The 19,860-nt window shown below is 34.2% G+C and overlaps 1 protein-coding gene across 6 annotated transcripts in view; it reads right to left on the reverse strand.

The window, feature by feature from the left end:
* Window positions 1-6,379: 6,379 nt before the first annotated feature.
* kn (EBF transcription factor knot) overlaps window positions 6,380-19,860 on the reverse strand; it is a 205,771-nt gene continuing 192,290 nt past the window's right edge. Inside the window, exons 7-12 of one of the 6 annotated variants that reach the window (XR_010951480.1) lie at window positions 19,061-19,178; window positions 18,212-18,493; window positions 17,792-17,936; window positions 17,467-17,690; window positions 11,859-12,096; window positions 6,380-6,848 (exon numbers count right to left, since the gene is read on the reverse strand). Coding sequence is in view for 2 of the 6 variants with exons in the window: in XM_067777530.1 (XP_067633631.1) it covers window positions 6,757-6,848; window positions 17,467-17,690; window positions 17,792-17,939; window positions 18,212-18,493; window positions 18,998-19,178 (927 nt within the window). In the remaining 4 variants the exon portion in view is untranslated. Of the gene's footprint in view, window positions 6,849-11,858; window positions 12,097-17,421; window positions 17,691-17,791; window positions 17,940-18,211; window positions 18,494-18,997; window positions 19,179-19,860 lie in introns of all 6 variants that reach the window. The other 5 variants (XR_010951479.1, XR_010951478.1, XR_010951477.1 and 2 more) reach the window with 5 other exon arrangements.

Genomic DNA, 19,860 nt, shown 5'->3' on the forward strand with positions numbered 1-19,860 from the left:
AGCGAAGTCAAAAGTACCTGCAAGAGAAACACTGGCATTGACAAAACCAAATGTACGCACTAAAACGAAGGAAAGAATTTCGCAGAAAGAATGCAAGGGTGGTTTCAAGCCAGGGCACACTACTGTTGTGAAGTAGTTCATTGACCAAACAACAGAGTGTGAGGGAACGAACCAGGGTAATGAGTAGTAATGTTTGACAAGAACAACAATTCGGAAGGTTTCTTGGAGGGAGATTTGGTACTTATATACAACCCTCACCGGCGGAAAGGTGTTCCATCCAAATGTTGGTGCAGTTGGAAAGGCCCGTGCAGAGTTGCGAAGAGGATCAGTGATGTCATCTACCGAATACAAACAATTGGGAAACCACGAAATAGAAGGGTGGTTCATTTGGAGAGGCTAGCAGCGGTTAGAACAAGAGATTTGTCTTATCGGGACGATCAGGCTTAGGTGGAGGGCAGTGTGACGAATATTAGTGACACTAAGTGATACTCACATCACTAATCTGATACTAAGTAAATAAATCCACAACAACAATAAAGCAAGCAGTCACTTGTATCTACATAAACAAATCAATCATTATGTCTACACATATGTACGTACACGCAGTGGAGAGAAAACGCACAAACACATGCATATATCTTATCTGAGATGCTCACAAAAGTAGGCAATAATTTGTGCAAGTATCACTCACATATACACGCGCATCTGTAGTTATAGCTGGTATCTAAGTTAAATTCTAGAAATGCCTAGAAGTATGCGAACGAGGAAATTACAGAGTATAAAAGGAGGTAAAGCTGAGAATCAGTAATCAGTTTAATTTAAGCACGCCATCTGTTGAGCAGTAGAAGTGCTATTGTGAAGTACTTTAATAAAGGCCGTTTTGCATTATTGAATAGTGGAGTTATTTATTCAATAGTTTAGTGATTCGAACGTTAGTAGAAGGTTGCAAATAAGCGGAATTTCCCAAAATTCGTTACAATATATTAAAGCCTCTCATACTCTTGGCAACAACACCAAGCAACCCCTTGTCGCAAAGTACCCAAAATATATTTCATTGCATTTGGACAGTAATGGCCGGACCACAATCCATTTTTTCATGTAGATGCGATCAACGCAATCTTATGCCTCGAAGCATCGTTATAAACATTGTGGCGCATAGTCATGGTCAAAATAAAATAAATTTTAAATTTAGTGGCAGCTTTTTTGAGAGATAGCTCATAGAAAATGATGTCAATAAGCTGCAACTAAATTTAAAACCTATATTATTTTGACTATGACTATGCGCCTCTCACTACACAACAAAAATACTTGCTAACATATTTTGTCTCCTATTTTTCTGTTAAAATTCGGTTTTTGATTGTGAAAAACGTTTAAAATGTACCAAAGTGTGGAAAAAAATAGTTTCACTTGCATAGTGTAAAAGTACTCATAGCCAAAGCAAATGTTGAATTCTTCTTCTTATGCTTAACATGAAGCAAAAGTTGAAGATTGCCAACTTTTCTATGTCAGATGGCGCTAGTGTCGGTCGTTCTCCATAAAAATTGTCACGTTCCAATGAAGCGTGATCCAAATACGGATAGAAATTTAACATGCAAATGCAACAACAATGTGAACCATATGGAACAATTTCTTGTTGCATTTGGATGTTAAATTTTTATCGGTATCTGGGTGACTGTTCATTGGAACGTGAGGAATATGTGCAATCTACTCATCATGTCTTGTGCGTTGAACGCATCTTTATGAAAAAGTTCATTGTACCCCGATCATAAACGTAACAAAAGCATGACATTTTTATTTGAACGCATTTCACCCATTTGGTATTACACTACTAAAACATCCTTGAAAGAACATTATGGTTAGTTGGCCGATGAGAACTTTTGAATCGTACCACCAGCCAAAATGACAATCCTATTGAAACAGGTTTATGTGTGTGATGTTGTGATTTCTTTTTCCCGTATCATTATTAGAAAATATGTTGATCATATAATTCTGAAGATGCCGTTTCATTAAAAGATTTAATACATATGAATTATTAAATATGCTTTTATTTTTAAACTAGTTTTTTTTATTATTTTACATATTCAATATATTTTACAAATATCTCTTAGTTAATTTAATATAGCTTACCAATATCAAAGCTAAGAGCAAATACGCTGCTTTGAGTAAAGTGAAATTAATATTTTCAACAAAAAACAAAAAAATATGTCGGGCAAATTTTTTTACTTTACACTTTCTTGTAAGCACCGATTTCTAGACAAATTTTAAATAAATTCTACCTTCAATTTAGAAAACAGCGTAGTTTGCATCGGTTGTAATATAACAATATAAAAATGTGTTTTTTCGCTTCTTCAATTCAGTTTAATTAGTTAAAAATTAAAATTTTTGTATAATTTAATTCATAATTAAAGATGATGCTGTATAAATTGAAAGTTTAACTGCTTATTAATTTGAATGTAAATATTTGCTATTTTGATTTTAAATGTATAGATGCAATTAGCTTTCTATCATTGTTCTAATTTGTTATGCTATATTTTTAGATTATTTTTTCTATTTTTATACATATGTTAATTATGAGCAGAACGAAGGTTCTTGCTAAATTACTATATTTTTTTGTAAATATGTATATATTTGTGTGTGTATATGTAGGGGCTAAATATCCCAAAGGAAACAAATTATCAACTGCGAAAAACAATGTGATGTATCCCTGCCATAGAAACTAAATACTTGGCACGATTTACCTCCGAGAAGATTTAGGCCGATCTCCTCTCCCAATTTATAACTTGCGGCATGCTTCTTTAATTTTTCCCTCGAATTGGCGGGGCCTACATGTTGCATGCCAACTCAGAACGGCAACTACAAAGTAAATGAATTTTCACTAAGAAGTTTTTAAAGAAAGAAATGCACTCAGAAAGTTCAGCAAACCACTGTCGAGAGGCGACCCCGCTTAAAAAATTTGTTTCTAATTCAAAAAATCCTTTGTAAAGATTTTGATATTGCTCCCACCATACCACGCTCACCGCCGTGTAACAGTTAAATTGAAGAAATTCTATTAAAAATCAAAAATATTACATATATCAAAAAATATTATGTAAAATAAAGATATGTTTTGATTTAAGCGTTCATCCAAACTTTAGGGATCATTACTACTCACAAGATTCTATAAACCTCAAAACAGAGATTTATTTGCATCTTATTTTTATTTATTTTCGTTCTATATAGTTAGCCGAGAGCTTTGATTTGGAGAGTGCAATGAATAAGTAGCTGGATTTATTTTTGTAAATAAACAAACAAAGGTCCGTGCATATTCATCATAAATTGTATAATAAATTTGTATGTAGTTGGCTTATTTTCCTGCAGGGTATGTATGCACAGTGGTGGCTAACCAGTTAGCACAGTTTTATAAAATAAAATTTTGCAATATCTAAATGTTGTATCTGTGACTAGGGTGACATTTTCGAGTATCGCTCCTTAATATTGGGTAACTACCCTTCAAAAAACGCGAGTACTCTATAAATAATGTAAGGAATATTCGTTTGGGAGTATAGGACTGCTCCAAATCTAATCTGTATTCATACAAAAAATGTGCTCCAATTAACATTGCGATGTCCTAGGAGAGGAGTAGGTGATCCCACTCTCGCTTTGTTTGTGAGTATTCCATAGAGTAGATACGTGAGACTACTTTCCAAAGTACTTTCACTGTAGTACTCCATGGAGCACCCACAGAGGATCATTTGCCAAAGTACTAAAAAGGAATTGTGTCGGAAAAAATTATCGAATTTAAAATGAAAGTAAATAAAGAGGGGCAATACAACTTTTATATTTTATACTACGAATATTCTTATGTTATTTAGCATTTGCGTGAATAAAGAAACTAATATAATACGCATACGTGAATAAAGAAATTAATATATTATGTATACATAAAACCACTGCGCTGTTGCATTTTATCAGAGTTGCCAAAATAAAATTTTATCTATTATTAGTTGTTTGCATGCAATATTTTACTTTTGGCAACTCTGTTCGATCGTCATCGTGTCGTGATCACTATCGTTAAAAAACGAGCAATGATCGGCTGATGGTGGTCCGCAAACGCATTGCAAAGGAGTATTGTTAGAGTACTCCAACATGAAGAAAATGGAACACGTAATCCAACAATTTTTGCAGGGTAATACCATAGAAGCACAAATTACCGATACCTGAATTCTCTTTATCCATTTTTCACGTTAAAGACCTTTATATAAGCAAATATAATTTAAGTTAGAGAAGTGAGCAAGTTACATCTAAACAAATTCCTTACATCATTATTATGTTTGTGTTTGTCCATAAAGGGTAATCGTTTTTGCTACATAATGGGAGCGAAATATAACTGCAACGAAATATGTAATGATCTCATATCCCTAGTACAATATTTTCGCAAGGAGGTTTAAATTTGAATTCGAAGACTAGTCCAGTTATTTTAGGTACCATAACGTAGGAATATCGGAATTCGAGATGTGTAGCCGAATTTTTGTATAATCTTTTACTTTAACACCCTCAAAATTGTGTCAAAACCTTCTTAGTGTCTGTGAAAAATTAAGGTCAAAGGTCACAAAAATTGTTTCGACATTTTTCGCAAATATCTCGTTTTCTTTGGGGTATTCGCCATTTGTATGTCTTATCAATAAAACAAAAGTTTTAATTGAATTTTTAAGCGGGGATTGCCCTTATTGTTTTAAATGTATGAAAACATTTATTTGAAGCAATTCCTAATTTATAATTTATTTAATAATTTGGGAAAAACGATGTCACGTTGTTAAAAATTTCCCAAATTATTAAAAAGATTTAATTCTCTACAACTTTTCTCTGAAAAGTTGTTTATACGTTGAATCGTTCCCGAGATGGAAGGCATTGAACGCGCGGTTTTTCACCATGGGGCAGAATTTTTTAGAGTGGACCACTTAAAACAATTTTTACTTGGATAACTTAAATAGTTACCTTGTTTCATAGTGGGTCAAATATTAGTATTTTCCCTATACTTTGCTTTTAAAAAAAGTTGCATTCTTTGCAAAAACTTTAAAATTTAAAGAGTAGAATTATCATATATTCTATTAGACATAACATCTAAACGGGTTAAGATAATTTAACAATATTTGTTGTGAATAAATCTCTATACATTAAGCACAAGCTCTTAAATTTTTAGTAGAGCAACTATTTCTAGTACTTAGTAGTTTTTTCAGCAAGTTTGCGAAAAAATATTAATGGCTTCAACCTTTCCCAAAAATTAAACATTACTCAAATCTTTTCAATATCGATGTAAAAAATAAAACTTTAGTAACCTCTTATGCAATAGAAATAACAGGAGATTTTCCAATGCCACCTAGATCATTTTCACATATATTTCCGTAAAAACAATTCCACTTTGTTTTCTCAAAAGAACAAATTGAGTGTTTCCAGGTAAAATCAGTTCCTAGGGATGGGACAGTTTTGAACGCCTAGGTGATCTATTTAAGAATCGATAAAAATCTTAGAAACTAATAACTTAAATTAAGATAATATAAACAAGTTGGTCCGGATTTGGTGGTGTCTGGATTATAAATTTCGTTAACAAGTATGCCGGGTTTATCGAATATATTATTTATGTTAAAGGCCCATATTCATCTGAGGACGGCCTTTCTATAGACTGAGTATCTCTCCGTTAGAAGCTTTGTTATCTAGATAAGAAATAGTTCCGAAAGTTAACGTGTTCCTCTTTCTGTGGGAAAGAGTTTCATTACCTATGGCCAAAACGAAGTAAACTTTTTTTAATACTGTGCTAAAAGCTAGCCATTACTGTATGCATTAGCGATGTTGTTAAGGAATTTTTTTTTTGGTTTGCATTATATATATTTTATTTTGTCATTAGCTGGCTTCGAGAGAAGAATCGTATACAAATTTTTCTAAAATTTATTAACTATCTACAACATTATTATTAAATTTAATATAAGTATATTTAATTTATAATGTATGTATTTATGAGTTCTTAAAGTTTTTATGCTATATATTATGTATATGTATAGTATATATATTTATGTATATGTGATGTGTGTCGATGGCTGTAATGTATTTTAAACGAGTTTATTACTGTTGTAGCTATAAATATGCTTTTGATATGATTTTGTTTTTTGTATCTTTCTATTTACATTTAAATATGTTGTTTTCTTATTTTTTATTTTTAAGTGTTTCCAAGTTGTTTAACTTATAAAGTACAATAATAGAACAAAAAATTTTAAAAACCTTATTAAATATTAATATCTTATTTTTTAAATTTTCAGCGTTTTTTATTAAACACAGTAACTATGAGTAAATTGTTTATTGCACATACAATTAAAATTATGCTTATTTTTTTAGTGTTCTGCTTATATGTATATGAAATTCTTTCTATTACAATTTCTTTCAATTCCAAACTTTTTTTCTTTTATTTACTTAATATATAAATTAAATAATAAATTAACGCTTTACATTCTATGTAACTTTTAACGCTTATTTTTGAATAAAACGGTTATTTAATTAAATTTGATTTTATTTTAGTTTACATATTTAATATTATGATTTTTTTTTTTAATTTTGTATGCACTTTTGTTATTCTTTCATTCTTAGCTTATAAAAAAGATATGTTATCCGAATATTTTAGATTTTTTTATACACCGCAACGGTTTATATGTTTTCTGTGAATATGTATGCAGTATTGTAATTCTTTGATATTTGCTGTTCCAAAATGCTTGTAAACCAATTTTCATTTTATTTAGTTGACGTCACCAGTTGACTGGCCCCATAGCCTTGAGTATTACAGGTTGGTAGAGTGAATGGATTGAAGCTAAGACCGCTTACTCCTGCAAAGTGAAATAAAGAAGAAATCATTATAAAAGTCATACACTACATTTTCTAAGTGTTTTGATCATCATTAAATAGAAAAATATATATACAAACATATTTAAACTATGCAAATTTCTGAGCAGCATTCTAAAAGTTTTTGATAAGTAATTCATTTCCCATGTACATTATTTACCTCTATAACTTAAAAGCTAAACAAAATTCCTAATATGTTTCTCAAAATCACTACCCTGCAAAAATTGTTGGATTACGTGTTCCATTTTCTTCATGTTGGAGTACTCTAACAATACTCCTTTGTATGCGTTTGCGGACCACCATCAGCCGATCATTGCTCGCTTTTTAACGACCGTGATCACGACACGATGACGATCGAACAGAGTTGCCAAAAGTAAAATATTGCATACAAATAACTGATAATAAAATTTTACTATCGGTACTCTGATAAAATGCAACCGCGCACTGGTTTTATGTATACATACTATATTAGTTTCTTTATTCACGTATGCGTATTATATTAGTTTCTTTATTCACGCAAATGCTAAATAACATAAGAATATTCGTAGTATAAAATATAAAAGTTGTATTGCCCCTCTTCATTTACTTTCATTTTAAACTAAATTCACTCCGATAATTCTTTCCGACACAATTCCTATTTAGTACTTTGGCATATGATACTCTGTGGGTACTCCATGGAGTACTACAGTGAAAGTACTTTGGAAAGCAAATTTTTCTAAGTGAGGTAGGACCTCGGCAGTGTTTGGCAAGCACTCCGAGTGTATTTCTGCCATGAAAAGCTCTAAGTGAAAACTAATCTGCTTTGCAGATGCTGTTTGGAGTCGGCATAAAACATGTACTTAAGTAGGTCCCGTCCCGCCAATTTGTAGGAAAAATCAAAATATTTATTTTTATTTTTATTGAAATTTTTGTTTACTCCATGCCAACTGAAAGCTTCACGCTTCACGTCTCAGTTAAGTGCAAGAAAAAAGTACAAAAAAAGTCAGCTGTTTGCGAGTTTTCGTGTATTCACAAAAGCTTTATCCGATTTGGTTTGAAAAATAGTCACAATTGTTGATCTAACCGAAGGTTGGTCACCATGTGTTGGTGAAAAAGAAAATGCCAATGAAGCTATCTGATAGATTGCTATCCTCCAGGTAAAATCTAATTTAACTGCTGATAGTTAAAACGGTCCTAATTTAATTTCATATCCGAAAAAGCTGAAGTTTTAAAAAGTGAAGAGAAAAGTGTGTCAAAATCTATAAAATTGAGTTTTTGGTAAACATTATTATACATTTTTTGAGAGAAATTTCAAAATGGTCCTTAACATGGTTCAACTATATGGTGGGCTCATCTCTACAGCAATAACATACCTTTGTTGAGATTGTCAAAATCTGTGTGTGGATGTTAAGCGAATGGAGGGGAGATAAAACATAAAACTTTACAAATCTTGCGTGTCAAGGAAAAATAATGCGCTAAATTAGATGCATTTACTAAAAAAATTACTTAAAGTGATGTGAAACAGTTTTCTTTATACAAAATTTACCACCACGGCAGTAAATAATTGCCAATGTGTTGGTTACATCTTGCGTTTTCATCTCCTTTTGACAATCCCTATACCAGTGAAATGAAAGAAATGAAATAAGCTGATGAGAAAAGCCAACCATATAATTGAGCCATGAGTCCTTAACTAGTAAATTCGAGAAAATTAGTACGTTCATTGATATTTAACTGATTTTTCCTTACTTTCTTGTCTTAATAGCCTAACTATTAGCGAAAAGGTGTTTTCTTATCTAGTAATAAAAAAGGTTGCAGTCGGATGCACCAGCTCGCTCCTTCCAAAGCTTAGATACTTTCGATTAGCCCTTGCAAAGCAACTCAATCAACATTGGTTTACACGGCGACTGGAGTTTCAAATTGAGTGTGAAATTTTTGGTGGGAAAGAAACTTAGAAAGGCATCGAAATCTGCAATCGCGATATACTGATAATGACTTTCGAACTTGGTTCTCACACCTACTCTCTGAGAGGCCAAACCAATTCAACGGAATACATTAGCAGACCCTGTTGAAAGAACTGGGAAAATTGTATCGGAAAAAATGATGGTTCCAAGCACGGAACGAGTTCCCCTAAAGACAAAATTGTAAATATCGTAATACAAATGAATTTGTTCGGTCAACTTCCTTGAAAAGTTGGCAATAAAGTTTTCCCTTGTTTCGCCCACAAGGATAAAACGGCCTCTTCACCTATTCTAAGCTAAGCATACATTTTCCATTCCCTAATTGTGACCGAGGAGTATGCCTGTTGAGGAAAATGGTTAAGTAATAGGTTTGTGCTCACACTTCTTTTTGAAACGTTTGAAGCTGCGTTAGGCTACACCGAATCGGATATGTGCAGGTTATCCTGGTACTCAGAGAAGGTTGTTCATATCCCTTGATACTTGTATTGAAATTGTGCAGTTGTATCAGGTATCTGAGAAGTGTCTTAAGGCGTTTTTTTTCCTGAAAATAATGTCGCCCATTTTGGTTATTCTCAGTTCTCTTGTCAGTTTGTGTGTTCCTTTCATTGCGTTTAAATAGATCCATTTTGCTAAGCGCCAGGTGACTCAGTGCAACATGAGGGTAACACTTTTTCCCCAGAAAAGAACACATCATTAGTTTAGAATAGAATGGTAATAGAATTCAGGGTGGAGTTGCCCTGCAACCGGATGCCATTGTCCATAAGATGGTAAGGGGTTTAGATAGACCATGTATCTTACCGCGGTAAGACCTTGCTTAAAAACAACAAAACTGTGGCCTGTGAATCTATTTAAATGCGGCCGGGAGGAGTTGTTAAAGCTTATCTACCAACGTTCGTGGATATGGAAACATCAAGTTTAGGAACGCTTAACATGAAACGACTCGTATGTGACTAAGCTAATCATACATAAACAATAAGGTTATCGAAGTAATTTTGATTTAAAAAAATTGAGTAACACCAATTTCACAGAGAAACATAATGAAATTACATTTTTTTAAATGAAAAATTCTGCTTTTTAAAAAAAAAATAATTGAAATGGATAGCAGTGTTTCTTTTATACTTATTCACGTTGAAATATTAGTTTGGTTACAGCAGGAATCAAATGACTAAATACGATTTACTTATGTGCGGTTATTCAGTGCGAGTTTAAACTTCAATTAAAGTTGAATAGAGTTCACATTTTAAGCGGCCAAAGTGGCAAGTTTAAACTCTGAAAACCTGAACCTATGTCACATATCTATAAGTTATCGAAACTCTCGTTTTCTCATTACTAACTGGACCAACGACTGTCAGTTGAGTGCAAGGAAAAGTGTAAGCTCAAGTCAGCTGTTTTGTTGGTTTTCGTGTATTCACAATCGATTTTTGCGATTTTTTTGTAAAATATTTATAATTATCAATTAGAATGATATACGAAAATGTCAAATAAAGCATTCAGAAGGCTTTCCATGCTCCCAATAAATTCTCAATTAACTTGAAATTGTAAATTCTAACTTCACAGAGATGGTGAAAACGACCCTTAGATATACGATTTGTTTTTCAGTATCCATATTATTATAGATACGCCTTTTTTATATTTGATTGAAACTTTGTATTTCATTGTTATTTTAAGACCGATTTGACAAGGAGAAATTTAAAGGTAGTTTGGTGGAAAATAAGATTGATATCGAAATTACACAAATTTGAATAGCATATAGGCTTAAGAAGTTATAGGTACATGAAGCGTATACGAAACCGATCATATAATTCCGAAAAAAGGTTGTTTACTATTTATTCAATAAAGAACGAATATTTAAATTACGTTATAAAAGTTAAACTTATTATAAAGCATTATGAAAAGTAGTGAGAGCAAAATTGTATGTTCAAAATGAGATGTCTGATGTAATGTAAATATTTTTTGTTGTATTTGGTATGTAATTTTTTAATGCTCAGGCGCGTACCTGAAAAAGCTGGAATGTTTGGTTACCTGTCGATTTTTAAGAAAGCAAAAGGAAAATAGTATTTTGAATTTTTCTTTAAATTTATACAAAAGCTTTTGAAGCCTTCGGTACGCACCTGTATTTCGACTTCTGAAACGAAATTCATCCGATCTCGGCTGCAGTTTGGAAAACCCCCTGCCTCAAACTTTTGAAATACGACCTATGTTTGTTAAGACTTGTTTCAAGATCGCGTTAGTTCAGACTTTTTTTAAACGCTTTAGCTCAGCATAAGTTAAATATATTCTCGCGTTCGTGAACCGAATTATGGTGCCAAATCATAACATCCGATCACGGATCGAATACGATACGAAAGTATGTTACGTGATACGTCAGTCGCATTAGTTGAGTGTAATTATAACAAATGATAGCAACCAAATGTCGATTTATTTTGAATAATTACTATTTTAGGACCAAAAGTACGCTGGAACATATTTTAAAGTCATGATAGACAAAAAAAAAAAAAAACAAAAAATGACGAATTAAATTATTGTAAAAATACTATAAAAAACCCAATTCAGCGATTACGTTCAATTACTCATTCACGTATAACAATAACAATCTCGAAACCATGTTCTCACGTGACGAGTCATACGATCACGGATGTTACGATTTGGCGCTTGGTATAGGATTTAGAAACAAGTCCTGTGATAGGTATTTCTTAAATCAAAACATCAAATATGGCGTTTTTGAAACAAAAAAAAAAAAAAATTGAGATGAGTCTTTTTTCAAACAAATTCTAGGATGGGGCGTTTTTGAATGAGCAACCGAGATAGGCTGATATTTTTACTCAGGCAAATTTATGTATTATGAATTTTATGATTGAGCAACAGGTAACCAGTTAGTGGAGTTGCCGCCGCAGCACAAGCGCATAATGTGACGAACATCCTTCAAATATAAACGTTTTCTCAAATTTTTATGAGTATGCATGTACATAAATTTGTGCACGAAATTTGCATAGTTAAAATATATACAAAAATATTATAAAAACTAAAAAAAAAGCTAAATTGAACTTTGTTATATACCCTTTATGTAATTTGCTTCAATGTTACGCTTTAACATTTGAATACTACTCGTACTATCTCTCTCGGGGACTTCCCAACGCTCCTCTCTACACAGCGGCTGTTGCTATTGAGGCAGCTGGATTATGCCACGGTTGGTGCGCATGATGATGATAGGGATGTGGATGCGTGTGGTGATGTTGCACTAGCGCCTGATGCCACGGTGACGACACTGTTGAAATTAATGGCGAAAAGGCACTGCCTGAGCATATTTCGTATTTTTGTTTTTGTTTTTTTAAAATTTTGTAATTTGTATTTGTTTTTGAATAGTGTTCTTGTATACGAGTAATTTATACAAAATTTAACATTAAATACATTTAATTTATTATACAAGTTAAAAATAATAAAAATTTGCAGCATTTAAATATTTTGTGTAAATAATTTAATGTGTATTTTGAAATATTTGTTGTTTTTTTTTACAAGAAGGCCATGCAATGAAAAGAGAAAAAGAAAAAAAGAAATAAAATCGATAGATTAACAACAAAATCAATCATTTACACATCTACATAAGTACATATAACTATACTTTACAATAATAATAAAAAAAAAATAATAATAATAAAACGCCTCGCCATATTCTCAAACATTCTGCACAACCTTAACGGAACATTTATTCAATATAACAATATAATCCGGTTATCGAATTCGATAAAATTTCACGTTTCCTCAAGTTCGATTTTAATTCGAGCAGCATTGACCAAGTGACTAAATGTAGGGTTGACGCGAAAAACATTCTTAACGCCATTTACTGCACAGCCGAACTTCTTGCAAATTACCATTAATTTTGCCCTCTTTCATTGATTAAATATCAGATCTGCCAATGTCATAGTTATTTTCCAGCTTAAGGGCTAACTAAACTTCCTTAACCCTAACGCTATAGTCGTAACCATTCCCATATCCCTAATCATCTCCAATGTGATCGATTAATGGTGCCTTAACCTAAAAATCCTGAAAATTTCATAAAAATTAAGAAAACGCAAAAAATTACAAACATATTCCACAAAAAATAAGTCTCTTAGTCATAACGTATCCAAAACAATGAATAAAATCTGCAAAAAGTTATTAAATACACCAACTCAAATATTTTTAGGTTATGGACATGGCGAGAAACCAAAAACCAATTGGTTGGCGATGGTATGGTTATGGCGGTAGCGTTATGGTATAGCACCATTAATCGTTTACATTTATTTCCATAAGGTAGGTTCGACCAGCTGTTTCATCTGGTTATGGTTATAAGTAAGCGTCAGTCCACTCAAAATTGTTTGCAATTGTTATGTTTATAAGTCACAAATTGCATTTTAAAGCATAGTTTGCAAACAATTTCGTGTAAATCATTGAAATGCTCCGCAGGAATGTGGCATGATGTACGAATCAATTGTGGATAGGGCTAATATATAGTTTAACACGAACGATACCAACAAATATTACGTTTAAATAGAATAAAATACAATCTCAACCTAAATAATTATTATTCAAAGTTAATCCAATTTAGTATTTACAGTACTTAAGAACAATAATATTATGAAAGAAAAAGTTTGCTACTTTTGACAAACACTCCAAAGCCTTTAAGGCTGGTTTTTTCGAAAACAGATGTAAGTGACCCTTTTGGTTATGCCTGAATTTACAGTTACAATCCGGATCCCGACGGACATCTGCGAAGACAGATACATTTTTGTCAACAAGCGTTCATGGCCGAAATATACTCGATGGATTTGCCGAAAACGGTCAAGGGGCTACACTCCTTTGAAAATTTTGTATACGATTTCGCTTGCGGTTGCATCACGAAATATTGCGAAACCTTGTGTGCCGTTTGCGATTTGTTAACAGTCACATGTCAAACATAAAATAAAGCTTAAAATATTAGGTCCGTCATTATTCTATCAAATTCATTGAAATCATCACAAAGGCACAATAACAAGTAAGGAAGGTTAAGTTCGGGTGTAACCGAACATCAAATACTCAGTTGAGAGCTATGGTGACAACATAAGGGAAAATAACCATGTAGGAAAATGAACCGATGGTAACCCTGGAATGTGTTTGTATGACATGTATATCAAATGGAAGGTATTAAAGAGTATTTTAAGAGGAAGTGGGCCATAGTTCTATAGATGGACGCCATTTAGGGATATCGACATAAAGGTGGACCAGGGCTGACTCTAGAATTTGTTTGTACGATATGGGTATCAAATGAAAGGGGTTAATGAGTATTTTAAAAGGGAGTGGGCCTTAGTTCTATAGGTGGACGTCTTTTCGAGATATCGCCATAAAGGTGGACCAGGGTTGACTCTAGAATTTGTTTGTACGATATGGGTATCAAATGAAAGGTGTTAATGAGTATTTTAAAAGGGAGTGATCCTTAGTTCCATAGGTGGACACCGTTTCGAGATATCGCAATAAAGGTGGACCAGGGGTGACTCCAGAATGTGTTTGTACGATATGGGTATCAAATGAAAGATGTTAATGAGAATTTTAAAAGGCGTGGGCTTAGTTCTATAGGTGGGCGCCTTTTCGAGATATCGCCATAAAGGTGGACCAGGGGTGACTCCAGAATGTGTTTGTACGATATGGGTATCAAATGAAAGGTGTTAATGAGTCTTTCTAAAAGGGAGTGGACCTTAGTTCTATAGGTGGACGCCTTTTTGAGATATCGCCATAAAGGTGGACCAGGCGTGACTCTAGAATGTGTTTGTACGATATGGGTATCAAATTAAAGATATTAATGAGGGTTTTAAAAGGGAGTGGTGGTAGCTGTATATGTGGATCAGAATTGACTCTAGAATGCGTTTGTACAATATGGGTATCAAACGAAAGGTGTTAATGAGTATTTTAAAAGGGCGTGGGGCTTAGTTCTATAGGTGGACGCCTTTTCGAGATATCGCCATAAAGGTGGACCGGGGGTGACTCCAGAATGTGTTTGTACGATATGGGTATCAAATGAAAGGTGTTAATGAGTCTTTCTAAAAGGGAGTGAACCTTAGTTCTATAGGACGCCTTTTTGAGATATCGCCATAAAGGTGGACCAGGCGTGACTCTAGAATGTGTTTGTACGATATGGGTATCAAATTAAAGATATTAATGAGGGTTTTAAAAGGGAGTGGTGGTAGTTGTATATGTGAAGGCGTTTTCCAGATATCCACCAAAATGTGGGCCAGGGTGACCCAGATACCGCTAATTTATTCATATATGTAATACCTGCCAAGATTTCAAGGGTTTTTTATTTCGCCCTGCAGAACTCTTTCATTTTCTTTTACTTAATATGGTGGGTGGCACACCCATTTTACAAAGTTTTTTGCTAAAGTTATATTTTGCGTCAGTAAACCAATCCAATTACCATGTTTCATCCCTTTTTTCGTATTTGATATAGAATTATGGCATTTTTTTCATTTTTCGTAATTTTCGATATCGAAAAAGTGGGCGTGGTCATAGTCGAATTTCGGTCAATACAAAGTGAGTTGAGATAAGTACGTGAACTGAGTTTAGTATAGATATATCGATTTTTTCTCAAGTTATCGTGTTAACGGCCGAGCGGAAGGACAGAGGGTCGACTGTGTATAAAAACTGGGCGTGCCTTCAACCGATTTCGCCCTTTTTCACAGAAATAATCGTCCTAGAATCTAAGCCCCTACCAAATTTCACAAGGATTGGTAAATTTTTGTTCGACTTATGGCATTAAAAGTATTCTAGACAAACTAAATGAAAAAGGGCGGAGCCACGCCCATTTTGAAATTTTATTTTATTTTTGTATTTTGTTGCACCATATCATTACTGGAGTTGAATGTTGACATAATTTACTCATATACTGTAAAGATATTAAATTTTTTGTTAAAATTTGACTTTAAAAAAATTTGTTTAAAAGTGGGCGTGGTCGTTCTCTGATTTTGCTAATTTTTATTAAGCGTACATATAGTAATAGGAGTAAGGTTCCTGCCTAATTTCATCATGATATCTTCAACGACTGCCAAATTACAGCTTGCAAAAGTTTTAAATTACCCTATTTTAAAAGTGGGCGGTGCCACACCCATTGTCCAAAATTTTACTAATTTTCTATTCTGCGTCATAAGTTCAATTCACCTACCAAGTTTCATCGCTTTATCCGTCTTTGGTAATGAATTATCGCACTTTTTCGGGTTTTCGAAACTTTCGATATCGAAAAAGTGGGCGTGGTTATAGTCCGATATCGTTCATTTTAAATAGCGATATGAGATGAGTGCTCAGGAACTTACGTACCAAATTTCATCAAGATACCTCAAAATTTATTCAAGTTATCGTGTTAACGGACTGACGGACGGACGGACATGGCTCAATCAAATTTTTTCTCGATCCTGATGATTTTGATATATGGAAGTATATATCTATCTCGATTCCTTTATACCTGTACAACCAACCGATATCAAAGTTAATATTCTCTGTGAGCTCTGCTCAACTGAGTATAAAAAGTGAGGCAACTCGAAATACATACGAACAAACAGAAAAATTCCTTATATTTTTTTTATAACTGGCTGCTTTAATGTCAAAATCATGCTGCGTCAAACTTAGTAATGTCAAATCAAATGAAAAAAACAGCAATCAGCTGTCCTACCAACGACACCAGTATACTAACGAATTCGGAAAGTTCCGTGGATTTTGGTGTTTGGTATTTGCAATGACATAGCAACTGGTAGACCCAGTAAAACAATCTTATGACAGATCTTGCGAGGATTGAGAGAGACATCCCAACGATGGCTTGTACAGTGTGCAAATGGATTGCCTTCTCACGGATCAGCACAAAATACTTCGGCATGAAAATAATAAAAAAGACAATAAACATTGAAATTCGGTCCAACGCCCTTAAAACCATGCCTCAGTATTCCAGAAAGTGAGTTCTAAGTCAACCACGATTCTAAGTTTGTTAGAGTGTGCCGAAATAAACCTTTACACTTCCCTTGACATCAAGGCGTCTTGGTTATAACGACTTCGCAAGACAACGTTATATAATCACTGCGGAACAGATAAGTTCGACGGCTTATTCAGAGAAGGATAGATGATCCATTCAGCTCGAGGGTTGCTAAACTCCAGGCAGGGAGCAACTCAACACAGGTCGCTTAATAAAGGTCTACCACTAAGAAAGAATATGGTTAATCCTTTAGTGAAGCCTAGTAGAGCCAGATTGCTGGAACTTACACCAAAGAGAAAGAAGTTCTTCAGCGATAACAAAATCGGACTATTATCGAGCTTCGTTTAACTACCGCGTTGTCTTCCTGTATATTATGGTGTCCCGTTACATAATTTTGAGAGCTCACAAACTTAGAATTGAAATTTAAATTTAATCTTTTTTAAATGGGCTCTTGAGTAAACATTTCTGTAACAGCCAGTGGTATAACTTTTGGCTGTAGTTTTTCATACTCTAAGAAGATTATCATGATGACATGCCTTTAAGTTTACCTAGTTTCTACTTACAAAACACAAAACTACGTTTGTGCTAACTAACCGATAAAACGGGAGGGCATGCATTCACTAAAAACTCTGCCTAACTTTAACTTAAACTTACTGCTTGTAGAATTGAAAACACTGCCTGGTGAAGAGGATAACGTACCCATATTAGCGGTGGGGCCATAACCATTAGCAGCCACTGAAGCGCCATAAGAGCCACCGGAACTGTGTGGCGTCGAAGTGCTGCTACAATAACCGCCACGTGGGCTTACACTGCTCGATTGTGCGCGCTGATAGTCATCTTCGGTCCATTGACCGGCAGTATCTTGCACGCTCACAGCAAGCTGACCGGTGTAAGAGTTGAAACCGGTGGTGCCGCCAGGTGATCTGAAAAGAGATGAAGGGAAATAACAAATTTTGAATCAGCGAAAGTTTTTTTTGGTGTTGTGGAAAGTAAGGGAAGTGAAGTTTCGGTGTACAATGCTAACCTTGGCATCGAATATAAAGCCTCCACTAAATCGGCGGCGCGTTTGAGTATAATTTCCTTTTGCAACTTCTCTGGATCGCCAGGATGACGTGGTATGAGTTTTTGTAGACGTTGAAACCCGTAATCGATAGTTGGCTCATTAAGCGCTGCTTGAGTACAGACGATAAAAACGTAAAAAAAGATGGAATGGTTTAATGAAATTGTTGCACCTATTTTGAGGACTACTCAGTTGCTAAGTAAGTTAGGCACTCATTATGTAAAACGCGACGGAATGAACCACTTTTTGCGCATGAAAAAAAATATAAAAGCTCACCTCAGCGAGTAACAGCATATGTGAGTAACTGCAACGCAAAGTGTCACAGTGTTTTACATAATAAGTTCCTTAGTTTCCAATTTTTTTTTACAATTCTATTCTACTCACAAACATAAACAAAACGTCCCGGAGAACCCTTGCAAAATTGTTTACTCTTATACGACAAAGTCACCTCCACCACACCGGGTATGTGACGTGGTGGCGTTTGCACCCGAATTGCATGCGAAGTAATCAGTTCACTCCAAACGAGCATTGTACCAAAGACCACTTGAAGACCATCGAAGAAATTATCACCAACAATAATAACTGTAGCACCGCCTGAGGTCCAACCTTCGCTAGGTGAAATGGCTTTGATGCAAGGCGTGGCTACAGGCAATGGCGGATAGAGACCTGTGGCAATGAGACAGAGTGAAAATGAAGCTTTGTTATGGGTTGAAAGGCACTTTGGGCATGACGATTTGAAGGGCAGGATAGTGTTATTGGGTGTACGACCGTATTGATTAATAACAAATAAACAGCGAATTAATAAATATATTGTGTAATAAAAAAAGTTGTACGTATAAGAAAGAATGTTAAAAACAATTTGTGTTAATTAATTTTTCATAAAAATTTGCGCCTAAAAATATGTTATGCTGAAATAAAATGACGCTCTTCACATTTTCTTTACATATGATGTTGTCTAAAAATGTGTAGCATACATTTAGGCGCATTTTTTTTTAAATCCGCTTTACTGCGAAATCATACAATCTAATGAGGAACTCAACTCAAAATCTAAAATGAAATAAAGAATTTAAGCCAATTTCATTACTTGAGACTAAAAAACCAACACACACAATTACGCTAAACAACTTATATAAACGCAAAAATTTTATAAATGAATTTTGTTTTACGGACCATCATAGGTACTGTCAGGCGCAAGTGGGTGACCCGTTAAGGACAGGGAGGAGTTTCCTGTACCTTCCGTAGTATCCAAACGTTTAGCGCGGCGTCCATGTTTTGAATTGTTATGTACGAACATATTATCGGATATGGCTAAAAGTGGGCCCTCGACAGCCACTTGTGTTGAAATGACAACCTAAAGAAAGAGAAAGAGATATAGTATAAAGAATTTGTTTGAAAGTTAAATATTAAGGATTGTAGTTCATAGGTGCAGGTTATCTATTTTTAAAATCATTTCCTTAAGATCCAAATTGGAAAATGGGTTATAATTTTCCTCCCTATAGGACAAAGCGAACCGTTTAGTCTTTTCTATCCTCACGAAAAGGCACATACACATACTGCATGAACTTGTGTATTCATGAAGGTCCAAAGATTAATAAAATCTCGGATCTTGGATTGTGAGAGAGTTCCGCACAAAACATGCAGGAATCATGCTCTCCACTTTTCTCTGTTCAAAACCAACAGCCATTAGACAAGGAAAATTTTTAAGACTTTTGGAGACTGATTCCCTTACGACGTAATATGATTGGGGATAGAATTATAATGAAGTGGCATACATTATGGTTATAACGTGGTTAGATGGCATGAAGGCAAGAGCGATGACATTTTTAAAATTGGTACCGACAAGGATCGTGTTCACTGTGAACTCTGAGTGAGTGGGTTGATCAAGCTTTGATCGCCTTTAGATGCGATAAAAATCGACTTGTATGCATAATTGAATGCGTCGATTCATCCAAACAGTAATAGCGACGCACTGAAAGGGAGGTCAGAGATAAGAATGGGTGATACGAAACACCGGCTGCACCTAGATGAAACTT

This window comes from Eurosta solidaginis, chromosome 3, assembly GCF_040869045.1.
Source record: "Eurosta solidaginis isolate ZX-2024a chromosome 3, ASM4086904v1, whole genome shotgun sequence".
NCBI classification, from domain to species: domain Eukaryota; kingdom Metazoa; phylum Arthropoda; class Insecta; order Diptera; family Tephritidae; genus Eurosta; species Eurosta solidaginis.